At 42.8% G+C, this 24,947-nt stretch overlaps 1 protein-coding gene across 1 annotated transcript in view; it reads right to left on the reverse strand.

The window, feature by feature from the left end:
* AP3D1 (adaptor related protein complex 3 subunit delta 1) overlaps positions 1 to 24,947 on the reverse strand; it is a 70,897-nt gene that overhangs the window by 13,693 nt on the left and 32,257 nt on the right. The window contains exons 5-21 of the mRNA XM_032788080.2: positions 24,346 to 24,453; positions 22,877 to 23,006; positions 20,447 to 20,586; positions 20,080 to 20,153; positions 16,968 to 17,017; positions 15,752 to 15,801; positions 15,187 to 15,235; positions 13,587 to 13,732; positions 11,167 to 11,315; positions 10,844 to 11,074; positions 8,631 to 8,862; positions 6,450 to 6,595; positions 6,067 to 6,208; positions 4,719 to 4,790; positions 2,933 to 3,008; positions 1,817 to 2,016; positions 1,046 to 1,119 (exon numbers count right to left, since the gene is read on the reverse strand). Coding sequence (XP_032643971.1) covers positions 1,046 to 1,119; positions 1,817 to 2,016; positions 2,933 to 3,008; positions 4,719 to 4,790; positions 6,067 to 6,208; positions 6,450 to 6,595; positions 8,631 to 8,862; positions 10,844 to 11,074; positions 11,167 to 11,315; positions 13,587 to 13,732; positions 15,187 to 15,235; positions 15,752 to 15,801; positions 16,968 to 17,017; positions 20,080 to 20,153; positions 20,447 to 20,586; positions 22,877 to 23,006; positions 24,346 to 24,453 — 2,069 coding nt within the window. The remainder of the gene's footprint in view (positions 1 to 1,045; positions 1,120 to 1,816; positions 2,017 to 2,932; positions 3,009 to 4,718; positions 4,791 to 6,066; positions 6,209 to 6,449; positions 6,596 to 8,630; positions 8,863 to 10,843; positions 11,075 to 11,166; positions 11,316 to 13,586; positions 13,733 to 15,186; positions 15,236 to 15,751; positions 15,802 to 16,967; positions 17,018 to 20,079; positions 20,154 to 20,446; positions 20,587 to 22,876; positions 23,007 to 24,345; positions 24,454 to 24,947) is intronic.

The following is a 24,947-nucleotide window of genomic DNA, read 5'->3' on the forward strand; positions in this document are numbered from 1 at the left end:
ATATGAGAAAACGTGACAGAAGAGCACAATGCCTGTGTGTGAATGGGAAGAGCATGAATAGAAATGGTGTGACGGCTCAATGAAACCTCCTGGAACACTCCATTTAGAAACAGCTCTGCTTAGTGTTTTCCACACTGATCTGTTTAGCCTTTGCATGCAACCAGCATCTTTCCTGTTAGGAATTCATTTCCTATTTATTCCTCCCGGAGTCAAACAGAAAGAAGACTACTTCTTAAAGAATTCATCTGTTTCTTCATGAAGTCTGTTCTCTCTCATTTTTTAATTGTCCGTAAGGGAAACAGAGCAGGCTCTAAACAGAACAGCTATCAAGGTTCTGCAGGAGGCATCAGTGGGTCCTAAACCAGCAACTACAATGAATCCAATATCATGATTCTCCAGAACAGCAGAAAAATCTCCACAGGCAACATTTTAGAATTGGCCTCTGATGGTAGCTATTAAATGCCCTTTGGGGGTTTAAGATTTCCAGCAGGGCACATGAGGATCCTAGCATTCTACTGCTCCCAACTCAATGGGCTGGGATAGACTGGCTGGTGGAAGGAGCTGCCAGCCCCATCAGCAGACCTGCTCTCCAATAAAGCATTTTGAAGAGCTGCTGGGAAGAGACACAAAGGAAGGCAACTGCTTAGTATATGTGCAGTTAATAAGAGTGTGACTCTCCCCATTTCCCATTTCTCCCAACACCCAAACAGGAATCCAGCCATGCTCTGAACTACTACTAATGGCAGAGCTGATGCACTACATTCCTTGCAGCAGAGCTCTGAAATCCCAGAAGAAACAAGCTATTTGTGTGTGTGGTGGTGGTTTTCCGATGTGCACAGATTAGGCCAGGTGGCAGTTGGCTCAGGGATGGGTGAGGACTGATGGGATTTGCCAGATTGGCCTTCGCATCTAGTGCAAGCAGAACCTAGACCCTACGGTAGGAGCTTTAATCACCATAACTTTTGTAGTCCTGCACTGACCTCCAAGACCTCATGTAATCTGGCTAACAGGCGAGAAAACCCACATATCACAGTTTTGTACTTACTTATCCAGATCGATATCAAGTGCCTTATATGGATCGTTGGGATCTTTGTCATCCTCATCACTGGGCAATGCATTCTAATTGGGTGGGGAAGAAAAGAAAAACTGACTGTCCGCTGAAGACATAAGTGGAGCACGGTTCTAGAACAGTCCCATCCCAAATTCAATCTCACTGGATTGATACAAGTGACACAGACCTCCTTACACAGTTAGACATGAGCAGTCACATAAATTGTACAATTTAATCCAGCATTCAGGCATTTATCAGATGAATTTATAGTAGAACAACTATTTTTCATAAACCCCAGTACTTAAGTTACTGATTAACTTGGTTTTGATTGGAACAAAGCACAAGCAGGTACAATTAACTATATTAGCAGAAAGCCTGCTGATTGGGATGCAAGTTCAACTCAGAGTGAAGCAGTGAGGCATCATAAATGAAATAGCTATGTGGGTAGCATTATTTCTACAGCAGGTGTGTATTGCGGGTTTAATATCAGTCATTTGTTTTTCTGTTGGGTCAACTGCAGCCTTTGGCTCTGTGCACCAATAAACTCCCCATCCCTTTAGAGGGAAGGTAAAGGTTTCACTGGGGAAGCAGCAGATGTTGCTATTCAACCAGCTTTGCAAAGAGAAGTCAGGACCCCCACATCACAATGACCAAGTAAGGCTGACATCAGAGTCTAATTTTTAATGGGAAATGGGGAACCTTAACATATGCCTTGATGGGACACAAACAAGCCCCACAGCTCAGACTATGGAGTAAGCAACTGACCTCTGGCATCTCCTCCGTGATGATGTCCACGTGCTGGGCTGGGGCAATGTCTTCTTCGCTCTCTGTGTGCAGGGAGTTATGGCGGCGATGTTTGCCTCTCTTCTCTTTTTTCTGTTTTTTCTTTTTCTTGTCTTTCTCTAGCTTCTGTTTATGCCTCCGCTCCTCCTCCAGTTTCACATACTGGTCAGACATGGGCATTCCTGAACACATGGATGCAAGTTGCTCTCAGGTGAGAGTTGCTTACAGGTTGACCGTTGCATTAGAAAGTTAGGCGTTAACACATTTATTTTGCCCCCCAACTTAGAATCCCAAAGGATCGAAGCCCCACACTACCCTTTCACTTCCCAGCTGTTCACAGTGACTTCAATAAAAGCCTCCTCCAACCAACTTCACATCCCTTTGCAAGCCAGTGGACAAAATTCTGCTCCCATTCTCATCCACAACTGTTGCTGACTTTACTGGGAGTTAGACGGATCAATGAAGGAAGAATCTGGCCTCGAGACTACTCAATCTGAATATCTGACAGCATTTTTCACATCCTTGGGAAACCCTTCATTAAATCCTAGAACATTAAGGCTGTAAACCTGGTCTGAAAGAAGTCACTCACGCAAGGCTGCTGTGTATTTAGAAATTCTCTACCATGTGCTGCACTTCAGCCATAGTTTTTCAACTCTATATCCACCTGCCATTCAGAAGTGGCCTACAGCTCAAATTCACTTTATCTCCAACCCATCAGCTCTGATCACAGCCTTGTGTGTCAGATATTAAATCGCAGAGCATGGACATTCTGAAGATGAATGTTTCTTGACAGAATATTGGTTTGTTCTCAAATTATGCAGTCAGCCTGTGTATTATACTGAATTGTAGGGTTATTTTAATATTTGTCTGAACTTTAACACTTAAAGGAAGGCTGCCCTTAGAACCATGGTTTACACTGTCCTGCGGATTGTAAGTTTAATAGCACACTCGGAAGTGACAGGCAATGTGGAAACTCGACACTCAAAACTAAAGCTGTCTGCTTATCCTCTACAACTGAGAGGAAGTTACTACTCTTTTGTTGTTGAATTATTAAATTCTTCATCTCCACTTTGAAATTGGTTTGGTCAAGGTGCTTACCTGGAACTTTTAAGGGAACAGAAAGGTCAATCTGGACCACAGGTATATGCTCCACACCTGGGGTGTCTTGGTATTGCTGGGAAAATGGAAGATTTGATACATTAGCATTGACTCTACAATAGGAGAGCATACTGAGTTATTGTCCCTCATTTCAAAGCTTGATTTGAACATCAGCACAGGCTGATGTACCTACCAAACAAGAAATCAATTCTGATTTATTACATTTTGAGTATCTTCGTCAGAAACATTTGAAAATGTCTCCAAAACAACAGTTTAACCTGTGAAGTGAACATTTCATAGGGCAGATTAAATAAGACCTCCTGAAAAACTATTTGGCTCACTGGTGCTAATCAAGTCACAATAGCTGCATATGAAATGTGATTATTTTAACATTACTTGTTACAGCCAAGAAAAGCACTGAACTGATGGCGAAAATCATGTGAGGAAGTTTCTACTGCTTACCACCTCAGAGGTAAATGCTGAGGTCAAGGACATGGGAAATGGGGCAATGCAAAGCCCCGGCTCAGGGAGAAGTGGGGGGAAAGAAAGAAGAGACAACAAATCACTTTAAGTAACGGTCCTTTGATGCTTTTGGTCCAGAGAACAGACACATTGTGTGTGCATTCAAGCCAGCCAATCTGTTGAATTAACTGCTGAAGTTCACTGCTGCTGACCACACCAGGTGCACTTATCTACCTCACCCTTCCTCTGCTGCTCACCAAGCTCAGTTTCTGGCAATCTGCATACCTGCCATGTTGCCAAGTGTATTTACTGCATCATTTCAACAGAATGTCCAACTGCCTGCACAGGATTTTTGCGGGAGGGAGGAAAGAACTTTAGATAAAATTAATTATCCTGATCTACAAAGGAACACATGTATCCAAATTACTAAGCCAGAGATTCACCTGACTTATTTTATTTTGTGTTCTTTGCAGCTATTTACTCCACTTTTACTGGCTGCTCTTCAGAGCTGGATTCTAAATTCTAGGCTTTACTTAAGAAGTTAGTAAGATGATTCTCAACTTCTGTCTAAAAGGAACAATTACTGCTACAGCAGTTCCCAAACTGTAGCCTACTGGAGACCCATGGAACACTGGCTGCTCACACTGTGCTGACTGCTCCTGCCAGCGGATTCTAGTGGTTCTCGGGCTCTTCAACACAAAGTAGACCTATAAATAGCTGGAGACAAGGAGGGGTCAGTCCCAGCTGCCTCTAGACTAGAGCCCAGTGCTATATTAAAGCAACCAATTGGAGATGCCCTCAAGAACCAAAAGCTACTAGCCAGAGAGTCCAGTGATTCGGAAGAGAAGGGGACATCGCATTTGAGCACTATGCCCACAAAACAGTGGGAGTCAAGGATCAAGTGGGCAGGGCAGCATGCACACAGCAGGGGAGAAGGGAACCAAACCACAGTAAAGCATGAGAGAAGAGGAGGGAGAGAGGACCAAGTAAACACAAGAAGGGAACAAGAAAGGGGACCAGCCAAGGTGGAAGGGGCAGATCTGGAGACCAAAAGGAGATGGTAATTTAAAAATTGTGCATTAAAGATCAGACATTAAATATCGTCCTTATGATACTCTGCCATGGAAGCAATTGCTGCAGTTGCGACAATGATGTTAAACTGTTCAGAGATCACAAATGGGGGAGAGGAAGTGGTTGGAGTGCTCCCAAAGAGAGGGAAGAGATCCACAAGACAGTTTATTAAGATGCGACTATGGAAGTCTGAGGGTCCTTGTACTGTTACATACACAGACAGCGAGAGAATTTTTTAACAAGCTAGACTTACCTTCTGTGGGGAAGGAGAGCTTTTAATATAAAATGGATTGTTTGCTTGTTCCTGTTTCCGGACTTCTCGGCGCTAAAAAAAGTATTTGTAGTTATAAATTTGAAGATTTTTCTCTGCTTTATTTCCAGACATTACAAAGTGTGTTCTTGCTGCGTATTGGTAGCACTGCAAACAACTCAAGAGGCTCTGGGAAAATAACGGGGTTCTAAAGCTATCTAGTTCTCAAGTTAGAAAACAGCTGATAGGGAGCACTAACCTAAAAATATCCCTGCCCTCTATTCTTTGGCTTCTCCGCTAGGAGAGATGGAAACTTCCTGAAGGCAACAATGTTTTGATGGCAGGTTGCTTCTATCCCTATTTTGCAGTTGTGGTGGGAAGAGGGAATTATTCGAGCCTAACAATTCTTGATCAAAATGGAAAAACGCCAGAAGCAGGGTGTTATAGGCATGACAGTTCTCAGCAGCACTGCAAATAGGAATTGTTAAGAGTTGGCAAATTCTGGACAGGTTTCAAAGGAGGCACCTTGGCGTCAACTCCTATTTAATCCCTGCATCTTCCTGTGGTACAAACAGCACACATTGCAGGGATGGGTAGTGTAACAAAAGTATGTGTGTGCTCACGCAGTTTTTGTGAAGAACATAGGTAACAAAGCCCAACACAGAGCTGCCAATATTGATCATGTCTGCCTCTAACAGACTTCGCACAAAGCGACAAGCCTCAAAGTCAACTGCAAATTGAGGAGGGTTGCTCATCTACAGTAAATAAAACCCACACTCCTATTTCAATTGAGTGACTCTCTACTGGGTAGAGTGATCAGGCACTTCCTTCAACAATTTTTTTTTTTTTTTTTTTTTTAAGTCTGTCCATCTTCTTGACAGAGGTCAGTGCTATACCTGCAGAGCTTACTGGTTAGATTTTTCGGAAGAGCTCAGCACTCCCAACTTGGGCTAAATTTGGAAGAGATCTCAGCTCCCATTTAGACATAAAAGCAAGCAGCTAGCCTTTCAGAAGAGCTCTGCACATTGGTTGCTGAGTCCTTTGGAAAATCTGTTCCAAAAAAACCTTTGCCCTCAGCACGAGAGAGAAAGGCAGCATGGACCAAGACAACATTACAATAATAAGCATGGATCTGCATGCAGGCTCTGGAGCAGTTTGCCATGATTAAGCAGTTGAATGCAATGACTTCTATCCTTACTCGCTTTATAAGATGTTCCCAAGTGGGGAGAAAGGCATAGCTCCCGTCTGTGTTATGCAGCTATGGCAACATTTCCAACTTCTCTAATGATGTGTGATAAAATGGTATAGCCGCTTTTTTAAATACATAAACTGTATTTTTATGTTCACTTACCCTGGCCAATTCTTCCTCATCAATCTCTGGCTGTCTATGTCTGGAATGCCTTTGCTCCTCATCATGGAAAATTGTTTTGGGTTTTTCATCTTCGGACTCGCTATCTGATGGAGGCTCATTGATCCAGACATCAAGGTCCAAACTGGCAACAATTGATTGCAACAATTATAGACGCAAACTCTAAGGTCAGAGTATATTTACTTACAACATAGAGCTTTGTCCACATGCACAGCTACATGCAGTGTTTCCAGCCATTCAGAGTTAGCTTAACTATTGGAATTATTTAACAGTTTTATTTATTTAAGCATTTGCAGACATGTAGGAAGGCATATTCCCATTTTCTAAGAGCTTACAAGTAAAAGACTGTAAGGGGGAAATCTTACCCTTCTGGAACTGGGACTTTTTTCTGTGCTTTAGGAGCTACTGGGTTCAGTTCGCCTGCAAACAGGGCTATCACTTCCTCGGCTACAGGCACCTCTTTTATTTGTAGCTTCTGAATATATTTAATCAGTTGCAGAATGCAAGAAGCCTGAAAAACCAAATACAAAAAATGGTTTAAGAACTAGTGTCAATGCATTGACAGTCACTGAACCAGAAAATAGAGTAAACAGCTGCAGTAAGATATAGCATTTTATAATTTTATAGACATCCTTGAAGCTACAGAGACGGGCAGAGGAGGATTACAGGAGGCACTGTGGGCTGCTGGATTAGAGCAGGGGTTTGGGAGTCAGGACTCCTTACCCAGCTCTCCCACAGACTCACTATGTGACCTTGGGCATATAACCCAAACTGTGCCTCCGCCTCCCCATCTGTAACATAGGGACAATGCTTATCCACCCTTACTAAACACTCAGATGCTAGGATGAAACGCATCATGGGCGGGATTTTCAGAAGCTCCCACAGGAGTTCCCAGCCCTGTACATAAAGTAATGTTGATGCCTCAAGAATACATTTAACACCACATACAAATTAGAATAACTCTTGCTGTGCAGGTCACTGAACACTGAGCCTCAAAGGGATTTTTTTTCCCTACACTGCCTACTCTTCCTTACTATGATTTCATGGCTGTTGGCAAAACTGACTGCACTGGTTATAAATGTCAGAGGATTTTCTTAAAAGCATGTTTCATTATGCACATAATTTTCATTTACTATGTTTAATCTATACTCTGTGCCCTCTGCTCCTTCAATACACTGTAGATAATGGCCTTTCACTCCTTTCACCTTGATTCAGTTGGGGCTGTTTAACAGTCCTCACTCAGGGTCTGGTTGGGGAGTGTGGCTTAGTCATCATGGTCACAACCCCTAACTACCAATGGGGCTGTTGGGAGGGGAGTCCAAGTCCTCCCACTCCAACCCAGGGCCTTGGCAACCAAGGCTGTCCTCCCTGGGCTTCTTCCTCTCACCCTCCCCCACCCCAGTTTACTCCAAGGCTTTCCCCTGGTGGAGAAATCCAAACCAAAATAAGAAAGAGATGGTTACCAATGTCCAAGGTCCACTGGATACTTCCCTCTCTGGTTGTCTCTGGGGTGGGTCCTCCCTTTCCCCAGGGAGGGCCCCTTTGGGCAGGCAGCTATGTCAGAGCTTTTAGGCTTCTCTCCTCTCTGCACTGCTGGAGCCAGAGGCTGCAGGTCTGCTATCCAAATGAGCTAATTCCCTGCCTTTTAATTCCTCCAGCCCACAGAGCATTTGTTGCATGTGGGTTGGCTGATCCCAAAATAATCCCTTAACCCCTTGTTGCCCAGTGTGGGGTTCGTACACCCCATCAGAGGCTGCGAGAGTTTTTAGAACGCTGACTGACAAACCACTTCAGGCATCAAAATTTGTAGCAATTCTTTCTGGAACACGCACTAATGCAGTGTTTGCAACAGTCACCTCTTATTTCAAACTGCCTGCTATGAAGAGTTGCCCTCCGAAGGCGTTCAGAAAGGGTGATAAGTGTGGCATGGTATGAAATCACAGAGACTGATGCTGCTCAATATGGAAACACAAACATAGCATTTATAGATTTAGATCTCTGCAGGACTGGACTGGGCTGTAACTGCATATTGTTTGTGTGTCTTTTATTGGACCAACTTCTGTTGGAAGGTACAAGCCTTTGAGCTACACAGAGCTCTCCCTCAGGCCTCAAAACGCTTGTACCTTCCACCAACAAAAGTTGGTCCAATAAAAGATACTACTTAATCTACCTTGTGTATCTCATATCCTGGGACCAACACTGCTACAACTATTTATATAGACTGAGTTCGGTCTAATGGTTAACGCACAGGATTGCAAGTCAGATTTGGACTCTGCCACAGTCCTGCTGTGCAAACGATCTTGGGCAAGTCATTCAATCTCCCCATGTCTCAGTATCCACATCTATAAAATAAGAATTGTTTACGCACCTGCATCACTGAGGTGTGCAAGATACATAATACCAGCAGAGATCTCGTATGACAGGTATTTATATAAAATACATGCATGACCCATGCAAGATGATGTTAATTCACTATCACAAATTAAACCAATAGTAGAGGTTTAAAGATCATTTTGACAAAACCAAAGATAGTTTTGCTCCCTTACCCTCTCTTGTACTTCTAGATCTGCACTCTGTACAAACTGAGGCAAACGGTCAATCATCAGTTGGGTAATTTCCTGGGCTGCTTCTTTCTCCCCAGCTTGCTCCTTCTGCTGTAGGATGGATGCATAAAGCTTTACCATATTCTGGACATAAACTGCCTGGATGTGGCCTGGTAGAGTGGTAACTTTGGGCCTCAGCATTGCTTCTAAGGTCTGGTTTGATTCTTCAAGGTGTCTGAAAGACATTGAACGGACGCAGATAAAGGCAGAAAGAGAGTGGCGTCAATTTAAGAAGCTTGACAGTTCACCAAGTTTCATATAAATCTACAAAAACTGTTTAGATGTTACAAAAATTTCAGCAGAACAGTGCTGGCCTAGCTCTATTCCCAGTCAGATAGCAGCATTTTCTTTTCCCCCACACAAAACCAACAAGGAGTCCGGTGGCATCTTAAAGACTAACAAATTTATTTGGGCATAAGCTTTTGTGGGTAAAAAACCCACTTTCACCCACAACAGTTAGTCTTTAAGGTGCCACTGGACGCCTCGTTGTTTTTGTAGATACAGACTAACATTTCTACCCCTCTGATTTTTGTTTCAGACTCATCACTAAGGCTATGATTTAGTCATGGGTATTTTTACAATAAACAAAAAAACCACAGCCTGTGACCTGTCCATGACCTTTACTATAAATACCTCTGACTAAATCTTAGCTGGGAGGCCTCTGAGGTGCTGCTGCTCTGGGTGGCCTCTGGGGCCAGCCAGCAGGGGCCACACCCATGACCCGTCGCACCGGCCGCTGCTCCGACAGTCCCCCGGGCCAGCAGTCCCACAGGCCGCTTCAGCTGGCCCCGGGGCCAGCTGCTTAGGTGGCCCTGGGGTCAGCCACACTGGCTGCTGCAGAAGTGACGGAACCCAGGATTTCTGGAGACACACATGCAGCCTTACTCATGACTGCCTTCACAACCAGAAGGGATGGAATATTTGGGTGAAATCCTGGCTCCTATTTAAAATCAATGGGAAATTTGCCAGACTTCTGTGGGACCAGATTTCACTATCTATTCTAAATGAAATTTTAGATCCTGAGGAAAGTATAAGGATGCGTAAGAAATCCATTCCTGTCAATCTGGTAGGTGACATAAGGGCTTCCCTTTTCATTAACTATCCTTCATCTTTGCTTGTTTTGACTGGCTGGTCGTCTGCTTTTAGTCCAGTACTGTTTTAATCTGTATTATGACCCAAGTTTTTGGAGATGAGCACAAGAGAAAAAAATAGGACAGCAATATATATACACATCAAGTCCATAAATGCTTGAGATCTGCAATTTTTTTTAAACAGTCCCAGATTACACTTATAATCTTATGTAAGCAATACTACTTATGGTTCAGCTCTGCAGAAGGGGCATTTTAGGTTCCATTTCAGTGCTTTCTATTAAAAGCGTGCTCACTTTTTTTTTTAAATAAACATTCACTCTGCAGACTCAGTCTAGGATCCAACAGTAAAGCTATTTTTTCCCCCCATCTTATAAGTCACCAGTAACCAAGGTTTGGTTATACCTGTGCACATCTATTAAATAGAATGGAACTTAGTAAGTGATATTATTAATGCATAAGAAAAAACAGAAACCAGCTCTCACACAACCGGTTTTTGTGGGTCAAGTTACATTTTCCTATTTAAAAATAAAGAGTCTCTTTCCCACTGCTGTGTGGCAGACTTGCACGAAAAGGAGAAGCTGGCTGACTCTGTAGAGGAAATTATACATAAAATTCTGTCATATGCAGAAAGTTATCAAACTGAACAGGAAAGTGTTCTCTGTTACTTCTTATGCCTCTGAGATTAGAGTTGACTGTATCCATTTAAATCAGACCAAGATTTATTTAGTTAACACCACCTTTCCCAATGAACATGTATGCTGCCTGTGCTACTTCGCTTATACCCATATCCATCCCTTACTTTCTCGGCTGGCAGAGATATGGATACAAGAGACAAGGACTAGCCCAACAGCTTTTCAAATGCAGTAGCCATCTTAGGTAGGAGCAGCTGCAGTAGTCTGAGAAAAGCAGTGGTCACTGAAATACTGCTTTGTTAACTCTATGGTTCATGTTCTGAGCTTCCATCACCCAAGACACCTTCACTTTCGAGTGACAGGAGTCTCAATTTGCAAACATTCTGCTTTTCACCTTTCAAAAGTGATTTAAAAACTCTCTTTTTGCACTTACTCTGAGAACTCCCCACAAATCCAGGCAGCAGCATAAAGCACCTCACAGATGCCATTCCTCTGAGTGTTGCTGGCTATCAGATGGGCATTGTCCAGGAGCATAGCCATCTGGGAAACAGCAAACTTACGAATGGCTTTAACCCTGATAGCTACATCCAGCATCTGAGCTGCTATAAGGTGACCATGCCGAGTACCTTCCAACCGGGTCAGTTCCACCAGGATACTTATGTACCTACAGGAGGTGAAAGTGATACAATTTTAATAGCAGGCAAACAGATGGTGCCATCACTACTTATTTCAAAGTCTAGATGCAAAAGTACTGACCATTCAAAGTTTGTGATGTATTGGTAGTTGGATTGACTACATATGTCTATGATTTTGGTCAGCAATTCATCTCTGTATGTTGTCCCTTCTGCTTTGTCCACGTGAATCATCAGTTTCTTCACTATCTCCATCAAGTTCTTTTTGGACACCTGTTTTAAGAGTGAAATGAGACATGAGCCACAGACAGGTAATGCAAACTTACTGCCAGGTCTTTCCCATTTCATAAAAGCTGAGGAAAATAGTAGATACTTATCAGATGTACCTGTATCTGTTTGTGGGTGAGACAGGTATTAAGAACAGAGAGCGATACTAACAACATCTCTGGCTCTGGACTGCGGTACAATTTAGCTCCAGTCAGAGACTGAATTTATTTGTTGGGGCACATCTCAATAGCATTTGTGCCAGTCTAATGGCCGGACACCGGTCATTGGACACTTGATCTAGCAGAGGTTTATCTGCATACGCCCAGGACTGAACTTGGTAAGACCCTGACCACTAGATCAGAATAATGTTAATCCATAACTGCAAGGATACTATGGTGATATGTTATGGATATCATAAAAATCACATTTTAAATCTGAGGCTAACCCCATACATTTTAAGAGCCTTTTTAATTTTCAGTATTTTCCCAATGACTGCTCATTCTGATTTCTACCCCTTAAAGCGCATTAGAGGCAGAAGTGTGACTATGTAAATATGATACCACTACTTTAACAGATCTGCCCCATGCACGTATGCAGAGTCACATTTGACAATCGAAATCTAGCTATTACTTTTCACTCCTATTAGCAATACTAATCCAATACAGCTCTGCAATACTGAGCCATAACAGAACTCAGAATTAGTATTACAGTATGGCAATGATACAGAAATCTGAAGAAATACAGCTGACTTTTCAGCTTCTGGTTGCAGTTTGCCATGTCGACAACTTGAAAAGACTATCTTACCCTTGTAAACTGAGCAAGTTTGATAGACTTATGAAAACACCCCTCCGACCCAAAAAACAATGCTAACTTTATATGTTACTTATCAGAGAATAACTGCACTTTAACTTGCTCTGGGAACCTAATATATTGAGATGTAGCAACCAGTACAGAATTCAGTGCAAGTTTGTGACCACCAGTGTCTGCAGTTGTATCACCTCAATCTATGATCACAGCACATCTCAGGCTTGATCAGTATGTAGATGAAGACCTTCCAGGAAGCACAGGTACTGCAGAAGTGCTGTTGACTCAGTATATGGCACTTTTCCTTCTGAGTCAGTGTTCCAGCAGAATGCTAGGCAGCACTGCTGGAAGGGCTGTCTTTTGAATACGTAAAAAAACAAAATCTTGACCTCTTGTCAAGACTCCCAGGCAATTATAACTTGGTTAGATACTCTCTGCCAAACTACGAAAACCACCAGAAAAACACTTTATATGGGACACAATATTCTTTACTTCCACTGCCAAAATATCACAGCATTTTAGGAATGAAGTCTGCCACGATCCACCCAAGTGAATGTATTTTTTATAGAGATTTTTGAACGAAAGGCACTTTATACACCAAGGTTGTAACCACAGTGCCTTCAAAAATCTACAACAGGGGTCTCCAAAGTGGTGCCCGTGGGGGCATCTAAATGTGCCCGCGTCCCGGCCAGCGGCGGAGCATCCACCAAAAAGCTGCCGAATTTCTGCGGCGATGCCTCTCAATGACGCCACTTGCCGCTGGCAAGTGACATCACCAAGAGGTGTTGCCGCCGAAACGCCACAGAAATTCGGCGACATTTTGGCGGATGCTCCACCTCCGCCACAGTTCTTCATCTGGCGCCCGCCAGACGAAAAGGTTGGGGACCACTGATCTACAAGATTATCTCCATTAGGCTGTATTTCTTTAGTCTAGCCAGCATTGTTAAAACTTCCTTGAACAGAGGCAACACACACAACACACATGCAAAGGAACAGAGGCACAAGCACCGGGGGTGAGATTGTGTGTTGCACCTCAAAGCCTCAGAGGGACATGGTCAGGCATGGCATATTAAGGTGCCTTAAAACCAACTTTGTGTGCTGATCAGATGCAGGTCCTCAGCTGCAGCATAGTTTAGGCAGCCCTGGACTCGTGTTTGAGTTACCGCATCTATAGTACAGACAGTACTGCTGCCGGGACTTTCCAAAGCACTGTATGCTACAGCCCCCACTCTCAATACCCCGCTGGTTATCCGGTCTGATCTATGCCAAGGTTGGCAAGGGGTCTTCAGAAAGCAGCCTTATAGATATCTTCTACAGTGCCTGTGATCAGGGGAACCTTTCCATGTCATGCCAGCCCCTTCAACCTGCACTAGGGGGCCAAAGTAAGGGCAAGGATCTCACCCCAGGGTTTTTTTTGTTTGTTTGTTTTTTAAGTGCTGAGTAAGGAGGGGGAAGGAATGCACAGAAACATACCATGCCATACAGGAGATCTAAAGCTCTGAGTCGGATGGATTCATCCTTATCATCCAAACACTGGAGAATGAGATCCTTGTGGGATTGAACTGATTTAGGATGAGTTTTCAGGATTTTGGACATTGCTAATAAACCCAGGTACTTCACTGTGGGGGAAAAAAGACAAAATAAAATTTTTCCACATATAGAAACACTGTATTGTTTCTTGCAAGCACAGGGGATTTTAAGATGGGCTGACTTTCCCATCTAACCTCAAATCCCAAATATACTGTTTGGGATAAACTTTGACAGAGGGAGCACATTTACCAGTTAGACACCAAAAAGAGCAGCCTAAGCTTCTATTTCTTCCTTTGCCCCTCACATGTATACTTGCAGCTGTGTCACACCCATTCAGGTTTTGCCATCCGTAAAGAATGGCAGTAACTGCGGCTCTTTGAGATGTATACGTGCACTCAATGTGTAGATTATGGCCAGCAGTGTCAGTTGGAGGGTTTGCACCCTACATGCCCTGATCACCTTTCTCCACCCTCAAAGACAGAAAAGGCAAAGCAGGTCCACCATTCCTCCATAGCAGCAGAGGAGGAGGGCAAGTCATCAAATCCATGTGGAAAACACATCTTGAAGAACCACAGTTATTGCAAAGTAACCAACCATTCCCCTCGCAGGTTGGAGCTGGAGAGGTGCCTGATATAAACAGCACCAGTAGCTGGTACCATAAAGGAATTAACAGCTGCAGATAGTAAGACTCAGGCTGCAAAGGCAAAGCAAGATCATCACTCTGTACTGAAAATTATTATGGTGCCAGGAGCATCTGTAATGCCAGGTCACCATCAGGTCACCTGCATTGCTTGCACCAATACTGGTACTGGATGAAGTGCAGACCGCTGCCCAAGATGGTACCACATGTGCTCAGTGGCTGGGTTCTGTCAGAGTGTTAGAGCTACTCCAATAATGCAAACAGAATTATCTCCTGTCCGTGTGTTTCATTCTATGCATCTGAAGAAGTGGGCTGTAGCCCACGAAAGTTTATGCTGAAATATATTTGTTAGTCTCTAAGGTGCCACAAGTACTCCTGTTTTTGCGGATACAGACTAATACGGCTGCTACTCTGAAACCTGTACACTGAAAAGGGGCTGCTCTCTTCTGAAGGTGAGGAAGACATTTATAGTTCTTGCTATAGATGCTTGGAAAAGATGCTTCACTAAAAAGGATTTAAATGGTGTTGGCTAACTTATGCCAACGCATTTCCCAGCACTAACAAGTCTGGCAGTATTGGATTTTACCATTAGTCTATGGAATAACTAGCGTTTCTTGCTTCCTCACTGGAAGATCTATGAAGGGAAAACCCAGGAGATGGAGAGAAAATTATTTTTGGTTTCAGATCTAACATACCAAAAATGGCACTATTATTCATCTACTCAAAAAAATCTAGTTGTACATGATAGTTTATGATTTTCACTATTCATAAATATGAAATTCTTTAGTACCAATTCAGACAATACTGGGCGTTCTATAAGATCGCTCATTGCTTTCAATACCACTACCACTTAGCCCCATCAGATTGGCCACTGAAGCCTCTGGGAAAACAAGCAACACTTACAGTTCTGATCTGAATCTTCTATTAGTATTCTTAACTTCTGAACACAGAGCTGGAAAAAAGTGCAAGTCAGGATTAACACGAGCTTTGAGAAGAATACTATTTAAAATATTCTTTTAATGGAGATTACTCGCTATATTAGGGTGAGTGCAATACATGACAAAGCAGTGTTACCAAGATCTGTGACCACTGGTAAGACAGTATTGTTACATTAATCGATCATAAGATGAAGCGAACATGGCACTCCAGTGATTGTATTCTGAGTGGCAATTCATCAAAAGCAGTAGCAAAGCCTCTCAAATGCCTCTTCTTCTTAGGCATCTGGCCTTCCCTGCTCCACACACCCTTGAGATGGGGGAAGCAGAAGAGAGCACACAGAAGCTGAATTTTAGGTTCCGAAACTTCCTTTCCTCTATCTTAGAAATAACTAAATAAAAGCCAGACAAATAAGTAAGGCTATCCGATCCGCAGACTCCTACTTCAAATATCTGGACTACTTCTTTCCCCCAGTTTTCAGAATAAATAGGAATAACGTGGCAAAATAAGAACATTAAGAGAAGTGCTGTACCTGGATGCTGGCACTATGATTGGGCATCCCAGAGGATAGAGAGATCAACACTGAAACACACAAGCACTAATGTTACATTTGTTCAGCACAAAGTATAAATAAGATAAAAAACTTAATACACAATATCTGGCTTAGCCCTCATGTGAGGATGTGTTTGGTGGTCTCACCCTAGTGCTTTCTGGCAGCCACACACAAAAGTGCAAGGTTTGGTACAATGTCAACACAGCTATGGTATCTGTTCAAGCAAGGCCCCAAGAACAGATTAGCATGATATTGCAGAGCAAAGGGAGGTATATGGGGGGGGCTTTTACAAAGCCTCCCAAAGAGCTCTGTTTTCACGATGCCTTGCTCTTGCCAGGGTAACCGTTGTCTCCCTTTTACAGTTTCCATCTAGCAACCCAGACACGAATTAAAAGGTCACCAGTGACTGTACCACTGGATTTTTGTCTGTAGTTCCCTGAAAACATGAGATAGCAGTGAAGCCTACTCTGAGTAATTACATTAAATCCAATCAAGTTAGCAAGAGCCTCAGAGGGCAAGGCAGGCTTTACTACTGATTACAGTGGGCATTTGTGCAGCTTTGGCAGTGTATGACTCCATGGCGAACAACTCAGAGCCATCACACAGCCTGTCCTAAAGTGCATCCATGGGCATTAAAAGGCAGGGAGAAAGCTCCTTCTTACTCAGCCAGTCAGCTCCCTATGAGTATTCAGGCATATCTGTGGACTGTAGTCACTTGAGGGGTTATTTCTCTTTACTCCCACTAACCCTGCAGAGCCAACATTTCTGGGAGAGGGTGCTGGATTCTATTCTGGCTCATGCATTAAGAGAACTGTTGGCTTAGTTTGAGGGTCTGTGAGCATGCAGGTGTGGAGTGTGCTGCATTTGGTACATAGCTGAATACTGTATTTGCTGGGTTTTGTGGGTTTGAGTTGTACATTATTTAAAAGAGTTTGTATATTATTATTGCTAGCTAAGTTTTGTTTGCTTTTACTTTTAGCAAGTTTGATTTATATTTTGCTAGTTTATCCCCTATATATTGAAAGAAGGGGATTTCAGTTTCAATTACATAGTGAGGCAAGTTCACTAAGCAATTTCATTTGGTTATATTAAGTTAATTGAAACTGTAGGTAAAAAGGGATTTTATAGCTGATGTTATTTAACTGCTGCCAAAGTTAAACATGCTCTTTTTTAGGTTATGAGTTTCAGTTCTCACCTGCTATCACTGTGTTCACACATTCATACAGAAGAGACATGGCTGAGGTGCTACCGGGAAGAAACAAATCAAGTATTTCAGATAAAGAAAAAAAATCACATTATGAAGAGTTCTCAAACACAACACCTTTTATTACAGAGAAAATTACCAACCTTTTCCTCTCTCCTCCATATATTTTGAACTAGAGGAAATAATTCTTATTCTTTAAAACATTCAATACCCAGTCTTCATTGAATCAAGTTAAATTTATGGGGCTGGGGTGGTAAACAACTAGTTTCTCAATCCATATTCCTGACACTTGAGAAATCCACTAGGTTCTACTTTACACCATTTTTTTCTCTGGGAAACAAGTATGCAATAGCACCATTTTGAGTGGTATGGGGAAACAAACCTCAAGATCTCAGCATCAAGTACAAATCACTGACCCAAACTTGGCTAAGAACTGAACGAATATAAGGGTAGGATCAAATTAAGAGCACTAAAACATGTGAAACACAGGGGTAGCAGAAAACCCTGAAATCTCTCTCCTCCAATACCATTAAATGCTGCTCAAGCAACTGACCCTTTCAGAAATTTACTGGATTGTGTCCATTACTCACCTCTACTAGAGAAAAATCTGTTTCTTTAAAAGTCATTTTCCCAAAATGCATCTCTACTTGGGTCCGCTCCCAAAACTTCTGCCTGCTCTCAATTCTTTGCACGCAGCATGCTATCTCCAACAACACTTTACAGAGCTGGTGTCCTCATTTATACATGGTGGAAACTGAGGCTCAGAGGTGAAGTAACTTGCCAGAGTCAGTGAGCGTGATAATGGTAGGAGTAGAACCCAGAGGGACAGTCCACTGAGGTAATGAACTACCAAGTTCATTCCTGATGTAGCAGTCACAAATGACACTATAAAGATGACTCAGCACATAGGATCTAGAAACCCAGTACACCCAGGTCCAGGACAAGATTTTTGTATTGTCTACGCTGTTCGCAGTTGCTGGCAGGTTTCTTGCCTTATGCATTAGATGACACTGGACCAGGAACATCATGACTAATATGATGGAAACCAACCAGACTTCAGGTTAAAGTCCTCACAAATAATTAAATGAATAACTATTGCAGGAGTGGGATGAGGAGGTGGGAAGGAGAGGGGGTGTAGATATACATACTGTCCATCTCGCTGCTTTTCTTGAAGTAGTAATAAATTTGTATTTTTGCCAGTGCTGCAATGAACTGAACCCTCTTTAGGTATTTGGATGCAAGCTCGCTGGCTGTTCAAGAAAGAGATGGGTTACAGCAGACACTTTTCGTTCCTTACTCTACAATTAGTAACAAATGGGCTTCTCTTCTAGCAGAATAAACTGTGGAAACTGAGGTAATGCTTTAATTTAAAGTTACTAACTACACTTAAGAATGATTGCAGGTGAACTAGCCACAGAGTTTCAGCACTTTGGGTCTGACTGCTCTTGAGACTTAACTTGAGTTAACTGACTGCCAATTAATTCAATTTAACTTTTTGTAAATGCTATTCTGGGCACTCCAAACATGTTTGTTGTTTATCCTAGGGCTCAACTAAACCCTCTAGAATAGAAGTATCCTTAGTAAATGGCTGCAAGAGGACTTTGATGTGAATACATTCCACAATACCTATAAAATCTGGGAGATCAAATAAAAGCATGGTGCACATAGATGGACACAGAACCCATGGTGACAAAGTCTTTTTGATAGAGATATTGACAGCACAAAGCAATTGCAGCCTCATTTTGGGTGGCTGTAGAAGGACCGCCTAAAGGAAGCCATCACAATTTAAAAAGCAGGCAATACTGACCAAGCAATGGACCATTTCAGAGCATCCCTGCCATCTGGGACTTCCATGGAGCTCTCAGAAAACTAAAGCTCAGTCTGCAGAATCCCTGAGGGAGGACGGTGGCAGTAATGTGACCTGACTTCCCTCCTGCATCTCCCAGGAAAGAATCTCTCTGGGACTCAGCATCCATTGTAGACATAACAGGTGCAGGGTGCGCTTCCCAGCCCCAGTAGGGTGAAATCTAGGTCTATGCACAATTTTTCAAGCCATTTGACCAGTCCCTAGTACTGGCTATACTGTTAACTTTAATAAGTTTTATAATCCATGGGCCTTTAACATTTAACTATCTCATTAAATACAAAATTAAGCTTCCACCGCAGAGCAGTCTCAAAGAATGTTAAATGAACAGACAAAAAGTGGTTTGTTCAGGTACCGCTCCCTCCACTATTATAGACGATACTGTACATGTTTGATTGAGAACTTGCTCACTCACAGCTCACCTCCTCTCGCCTCAACATAATCAATCAATCCTATCATGATCACTGCAAGCCTTAACAGAAAAGATCCCCTCCCCACTCTAAAACAGGGGTTCCCAATCACAGAAAGGCAGGACTGGAAAGGACCTCAATACGTCATCTGGTTCAGTCCCCTGAACTGAAGCAGGACTAAGTATTATCTAAACCATCCCTGACAGGTGCTCTTCTAACCTGTTTTTAAAAACCTCTACTGATGAGGATTCCACAGCCTCCATAAGCCACTTGTTCCAGTGCTTAATTTCCCTCACATTTACAAAGTATTCCTAATGTCTAACCTAAAAGCTCCCATGCTGTAATTTAAGCCCATTAGTTCTTGTCCTGTCCTCAGTGGATACGGAGATCAGTTTATTCACCTTCCTCTTCATCCCAACCTTTTACATACTTGAAGATTTATCATGCCTCCTCAGTCTTCCCTTCTCCAAAAGAAACAAATCCAACTTTTTCCCATCTTTCCTCTGAGGTTATGTTTTCTAGACCTTTAATCACTTTTGTAGCTCACCTCTGGACTTTCCCCAATTTGTCCATACTTACACATCTTCCTAGGCTCAGCACAGGGGCCTTGACTAGACAGTAGCCTCTCTTAGGTCTCTTCCAATTGCCAGTCACACATTCACAAGAAGTTTTAAAAGGATATTTTATACTAGGGCTGCTCCAGTGACATAATTTTAACTGTTGATGTCTGGAGCCAAAAATTTCCAGATGCAAGGCGGACTCTATTCATGTTAGCACAAACAATGCTGAAGAATTAAGAAGGCGAAAACAAGTATATTTTCAGACTTACCTATGTATGAGATTGGTAAGTGGCTCAATTAATTTCTTTCCCAGCCTAGGTTCTAATGGAGTAAGAGCACCAAACTATTTGAAAAGAAAGGGAGGAAGGGAAATTATTTTAACAGATAGCTTTCGCTAGGTAAAACAGTACTGTCGCCATTTGTGTGTCACGACACAACAAAACAAAATTAAAAGGAGACGTTTTGTCTTGTTTTGGTTGTTATGTTCCATTATAACAGATGTCTCTCTCTTCCTTGTCATTTGGATTTACTAGTAATTATCCCTCTAAGCGATAGCTTTATTTTCACACCCAATGTCCTGTTAATGAGCACGCCAGCCCTGGAAAAGAGCTAACATAGAAGAAGTGGAATACTTGCCAATTTTATAATTTTAATGAGGACCCAGTTATTGGTTGAAGACGTCATCAGTTTAAAAAAAAGCGGAGCAAGGGAAAGGTAGTTCTTGGGATTGCGTCTGGCCAGCTCACAAATAACATTTACTGCCGCAGACTGGACACCTGGGAAACAGAAGAAGTGGGAGAAAAGGGGTCCAATCAACAGTTCAACTGTAGCTTAATTTTCATACTCAAAATGAACAGAACAAGAGCAGCTACAGATAAGACTAGGACGGAGCTGGAAGTATTGCTCACACTTCAAGGATTTGACGAAAAGCTTCTTTTCTTCAAAGTGTCTATTAGGCATTTAAGTTAAATAGATGTTATACGTGACACAGAATGGTAAAAGTGACTAAAAATCCCTTTTCATTTGTTCCAACTCCCATAGACTTTTGCTCATAGACTTGTCAGTCTAGACAGAACCTGGTTTCCTAATGGAAAACACAGGCAAGCAATTTTTTGAAGAGCCTTTCATGGTTTATCCATCAAAGAACCCCCAAAAGAGCAAAAGCACAAATCCCCCCCATGCAAGTTACATTTTAACATGAGATTGATTCTTGCGTATATCACTGGAGGGCAGGTCTTACCTTACCCTAATCAAATCAGTCTCGTGAATCTATTTACATTCTCCCACTTTAAACACAAATCAGCTGAAAGTCAGAGGCTTGAGTCTCAGATGGAACTCTCAAAATGAATATACAGCATTTCCATCCAGTGGGGAAAAATAAGCATCCTAAATAAATTCTGGGAAGACTGTTTGGCTACAGAAATGTGAATTCTTATAGTTGGTGGACATACATAAAGTTCTCCATTCTGCAGCTTCCCAGTTGCGTTAGCTATGACTAAGGCTGTGAGTTGGTCATGGATTCCGTGACTTTCCATGACTTCTGCAGAGGTCAGTGCAGCTGGCTCTGGGGCAGCCCGAGCAGCTCAGGCAGCCCCTGGGCCAGTCGCATCAGCTGCTACTGGGGCAGTCTTGCGCCACCGTGCCTCTCCCTCCCCTAGCAGCATCAGGAAGAGTTTGGGTGTGGGAAGAGGCTCAAGGCTGGGGCACAGGAGGGGGTGAGGACTCTGGGTGACACTTACCTGGAGGGGTGCTCCCTGGAAGTGGCAATATGTCCCTCCCTCAGCTCCTAGCTCCCTAAGCTGCCTCTGCCCCCAGGCACTTCCCTGGAAGTCCCCAGTGGCTGTGGCACCCCCACACAGCACCTGCAGACCCCCGCAGCAGTCCCAAGATTTAGGCAGGCATATATTACAAGTCATGGACAGGTCATGGGCTATGAATTTTTGTTTACTGCCTGTGACTTGTCCATGACTTTTACTAAAAATACCCGTTACTAAAACGTAGCTTTAGCTATGACACATTCCCCAAGAATTCAGACACAATATTTTATCTTTTCTCTTGTAGTAATAACATTAAAACACTACAACACAAGAGGATTCAAGAGACTGATTAAGCCCCAAATTCAATTATTTTTTAAAAATATGGAAGAGATTCCTGCTATATTATGTGAAATATTTCAAATGATTCAATTACATACAGGTACTACAATCCAGTCACTGCAGCTTTGTGCTAGCACAGGGGTGGACAAACTTTTTGGCCCAAGGGCCACATCGGGGAATAGAAATTATATGGCGGGTCATGAATGGTCACAAAATTGAAGTTGGGGTGCAGGCTCTGGAGTGGGGCTGGGGAGGAGGAGTTTGGGGTGTAGGAGGGTCCTCCAGGCTGGGATTGATAGGTTTGGAAAGCAGGAGGGGGATCAGGGCTGGGGCGTGGGGAGAGGCTCAGGGGGTGCAGGCTCTGAGCAGCACTTACCTCAAGCGGCTCCCAGAAGCAGTGGCATGTCCCTTCTCCAGCTCCTATGTAAAAGTGCAGCCAGGAGGCTCTGCAGGCTGCCCCAGCCGCAGGCGCTGCCCCTGGGGTTCCCACTGGAGCGTGCAGAAGCCAGAGCAGGGCCATGCCGTGGCTTCCAGAAGCCGTGTGGTGTGGCCCCTGATAGAGCGCCCCAGGCAGAGCGGGGCCAAACCACATGGTGCGGCTCGCGGGCTGGCTTAAAATAGCTTGCGGGCCGTAGTTTGCTCACCACTGGGCTAGGGCATGAGAAGCAAAAAACTGAAGCTGAATACTGTATTTTCAGTAGCCAAGCTACATGAACTACAAAACGTAAGAATGGTTTTACGTCATTAAGATTTACTCCATTAATTCAGCCTAGTAACAAGTAATGGTCTTTTTTGTTTTTAATCTGATCCCATCCCTTCAAGTGTTCAGGTGACTGTCCACAGGTACAGCAATAGTTAACATGTAACCAGTTACATTCCTTTGCCTCTCATGAATCAACCACCACTAAAAATTCATGTCTTCACTGAGGTCCTGTTCTGCGATAAAAGTACTTTATTAAAATTCACTAACCAGGGTCTGGATCTTCCAGTTTCTCTTTAAGGCGCGGGAATGCAGGACGGAGGGACTCAGGGTACTTCAAAAACACTTTGTACATGATTAACACTGCCTTCTTCCTGATATAAGGCTTTGTGTGAGACATCTGTTAGTGAAACAACACCACAGTCAGACTCAACATGCTCACGTTCCCAAAAGGTTTCTTTCAATATACCATTTTCAGTCAATGCCTCCATAGCAATACCTATAAAAACTGATTCTGTTGGGCAGTCTTTCCATGCAGCTGCTCTTTTAGTGCACTCAGAATTTTAAGATAAAAAGCAAAACATTGTCAGTCATGCAAGTCAAAACAAAATAGTCAAAGTAGTCCCTTTGGGCTAGTCAAGGATGTGTGATTTACAAAAAACCAGGGTTCAACGATCAACCACAAGACTCTCACTCTGAATGTGTAGAGCACCTGCTCCCTACTGGCCTAGGATAAAGAGAGGTTGCCAGTCACCTTGTTCTTAAAGTCGCTGCACTCAACCACTCCTATTATTCAATCTAACAAGTAGTATCAAACAGTGATCTTCAAGGCAGAAATATGTTCAGCCTCAAGTACAGCGAACATGGGCCTATGTGATAAGACGCAAATCAAGCTAATACAGTGACAGAGGATAGAGGAAAGCAGCAGTGTCTCAAAACATATCAAAAAGCTTGTTTAATCAAACTGCTCCTCCCTCACCATTAAATAGCACCTTCACCTTTGGAGTAGCTATCACATTGGACGTATTAATGCTTATCTCCATTACCATACCCCATCTGAAGGGGCTGGGTCACCCAACTGCAAACCTAGTGCTACTGACCCATCTGAAGCATACAGTGGTAACACTTGAAAGGCGTACACATCATAAAAGTGGAAAGAGGACAAAGAATAGATCTTATACCAGAAGTATCACCTCTAATATTCTGATACCTTAGATGATTATGATGGTCCCTTCTGACCTTAGTCTGACCTGCACATTGAAGGCCATAGAACCTCACCCATCCACTCCTGTAATAGACCCTTCTGGCTGAGTTACCCAAATCCTCAAAGCTGCTCTCTCTCTTCAAGAGCCAAGCTAAGCATGGTGAAGTGGTAGGAGTAACAAGGAGGACTATACTACCTGATCCAACATAGTAAAAATGTCAGTGCATGATTCTCCCTTTAAAAGCACGTCACCTACTTGGTCTTAGCAGTCTGTGGTCCCACTAGGACAAGTTTCTAAAACGAACTCTGGGTGCACAATTAGTTTGCTAACTTTGAAACATGAACTGCGAAAGAGATTACACAAGTTAGGAGCTGTAAAGCTCCCGAGACACAAGAACTGCTAACAACCAATTACCAAGTTTTCAGGCATGGCACTTGTAAATTTTACAAGGAAGAGGGTATGCTTCTAATAGTCTAAATATGTTCTAGACACAATCATATGGAAAAAAGGTTTGCTCACTTTTTATCAACTCACCAGAGTCATGATGTCATTTGCCAAGTCTCTGGCAAGATCTGGAGTAACAAAACAGGACAAACCAGTCAGTGCTACTCCAGTATCATACTGGTTAGGGCTACTCAGATCCTAAAAAAGTAAAGACAGAGTTAAAAACTTCTGATTTATTCAAAGAAAACTCAGGGTAAAAGACAAACATCTCAAATATAAATGAATAAAACAGCCCTGTTTAACAGAGACAGAAGAGAGCTTCCTTTCTACAGAATATCTGCTCTGACATACTAATTCGGGAGGATTTACCTATCTGATTTTTTGAGAAGACTGTCACTTCATTAGTACTCATCCTCTGAGATGGTTAGGCACTAGTTTAATACATATAATAATTTACATAACTAACCTATAGAATATTGGGAGCACAACACATGGTATTTCAGAAGCTGCATATGCCTCTGGAAAACACGAAAATTTTACCTACTGTTTAGGGTCATTAAAAATCTTGACTGAAATCTTAGCACTACACAAATCAATGGGAGTTTTGTCATTGATTGCAGTGGGGCCCACTGTTTGATATAGTGTCCTGGCTTAATCTTCCTATACAGCTAAACTAGAATAAGTGTAGTCTA

This window comes from Chelonoidis abingdonii, chromosome 11 (assembly GCF_003597395.2).
Source record: "Chelonoidis abingdonii isolate Lonesome George chromosome 11, CheloAbing_2.0, whole genome shotgun sequence".
Taxonomy (NCBI): Eukaryota; Metazoa; Chordata; order Testudines; family Testudinidae; genus Chelonoidis; species Chelonoidis abingdonii.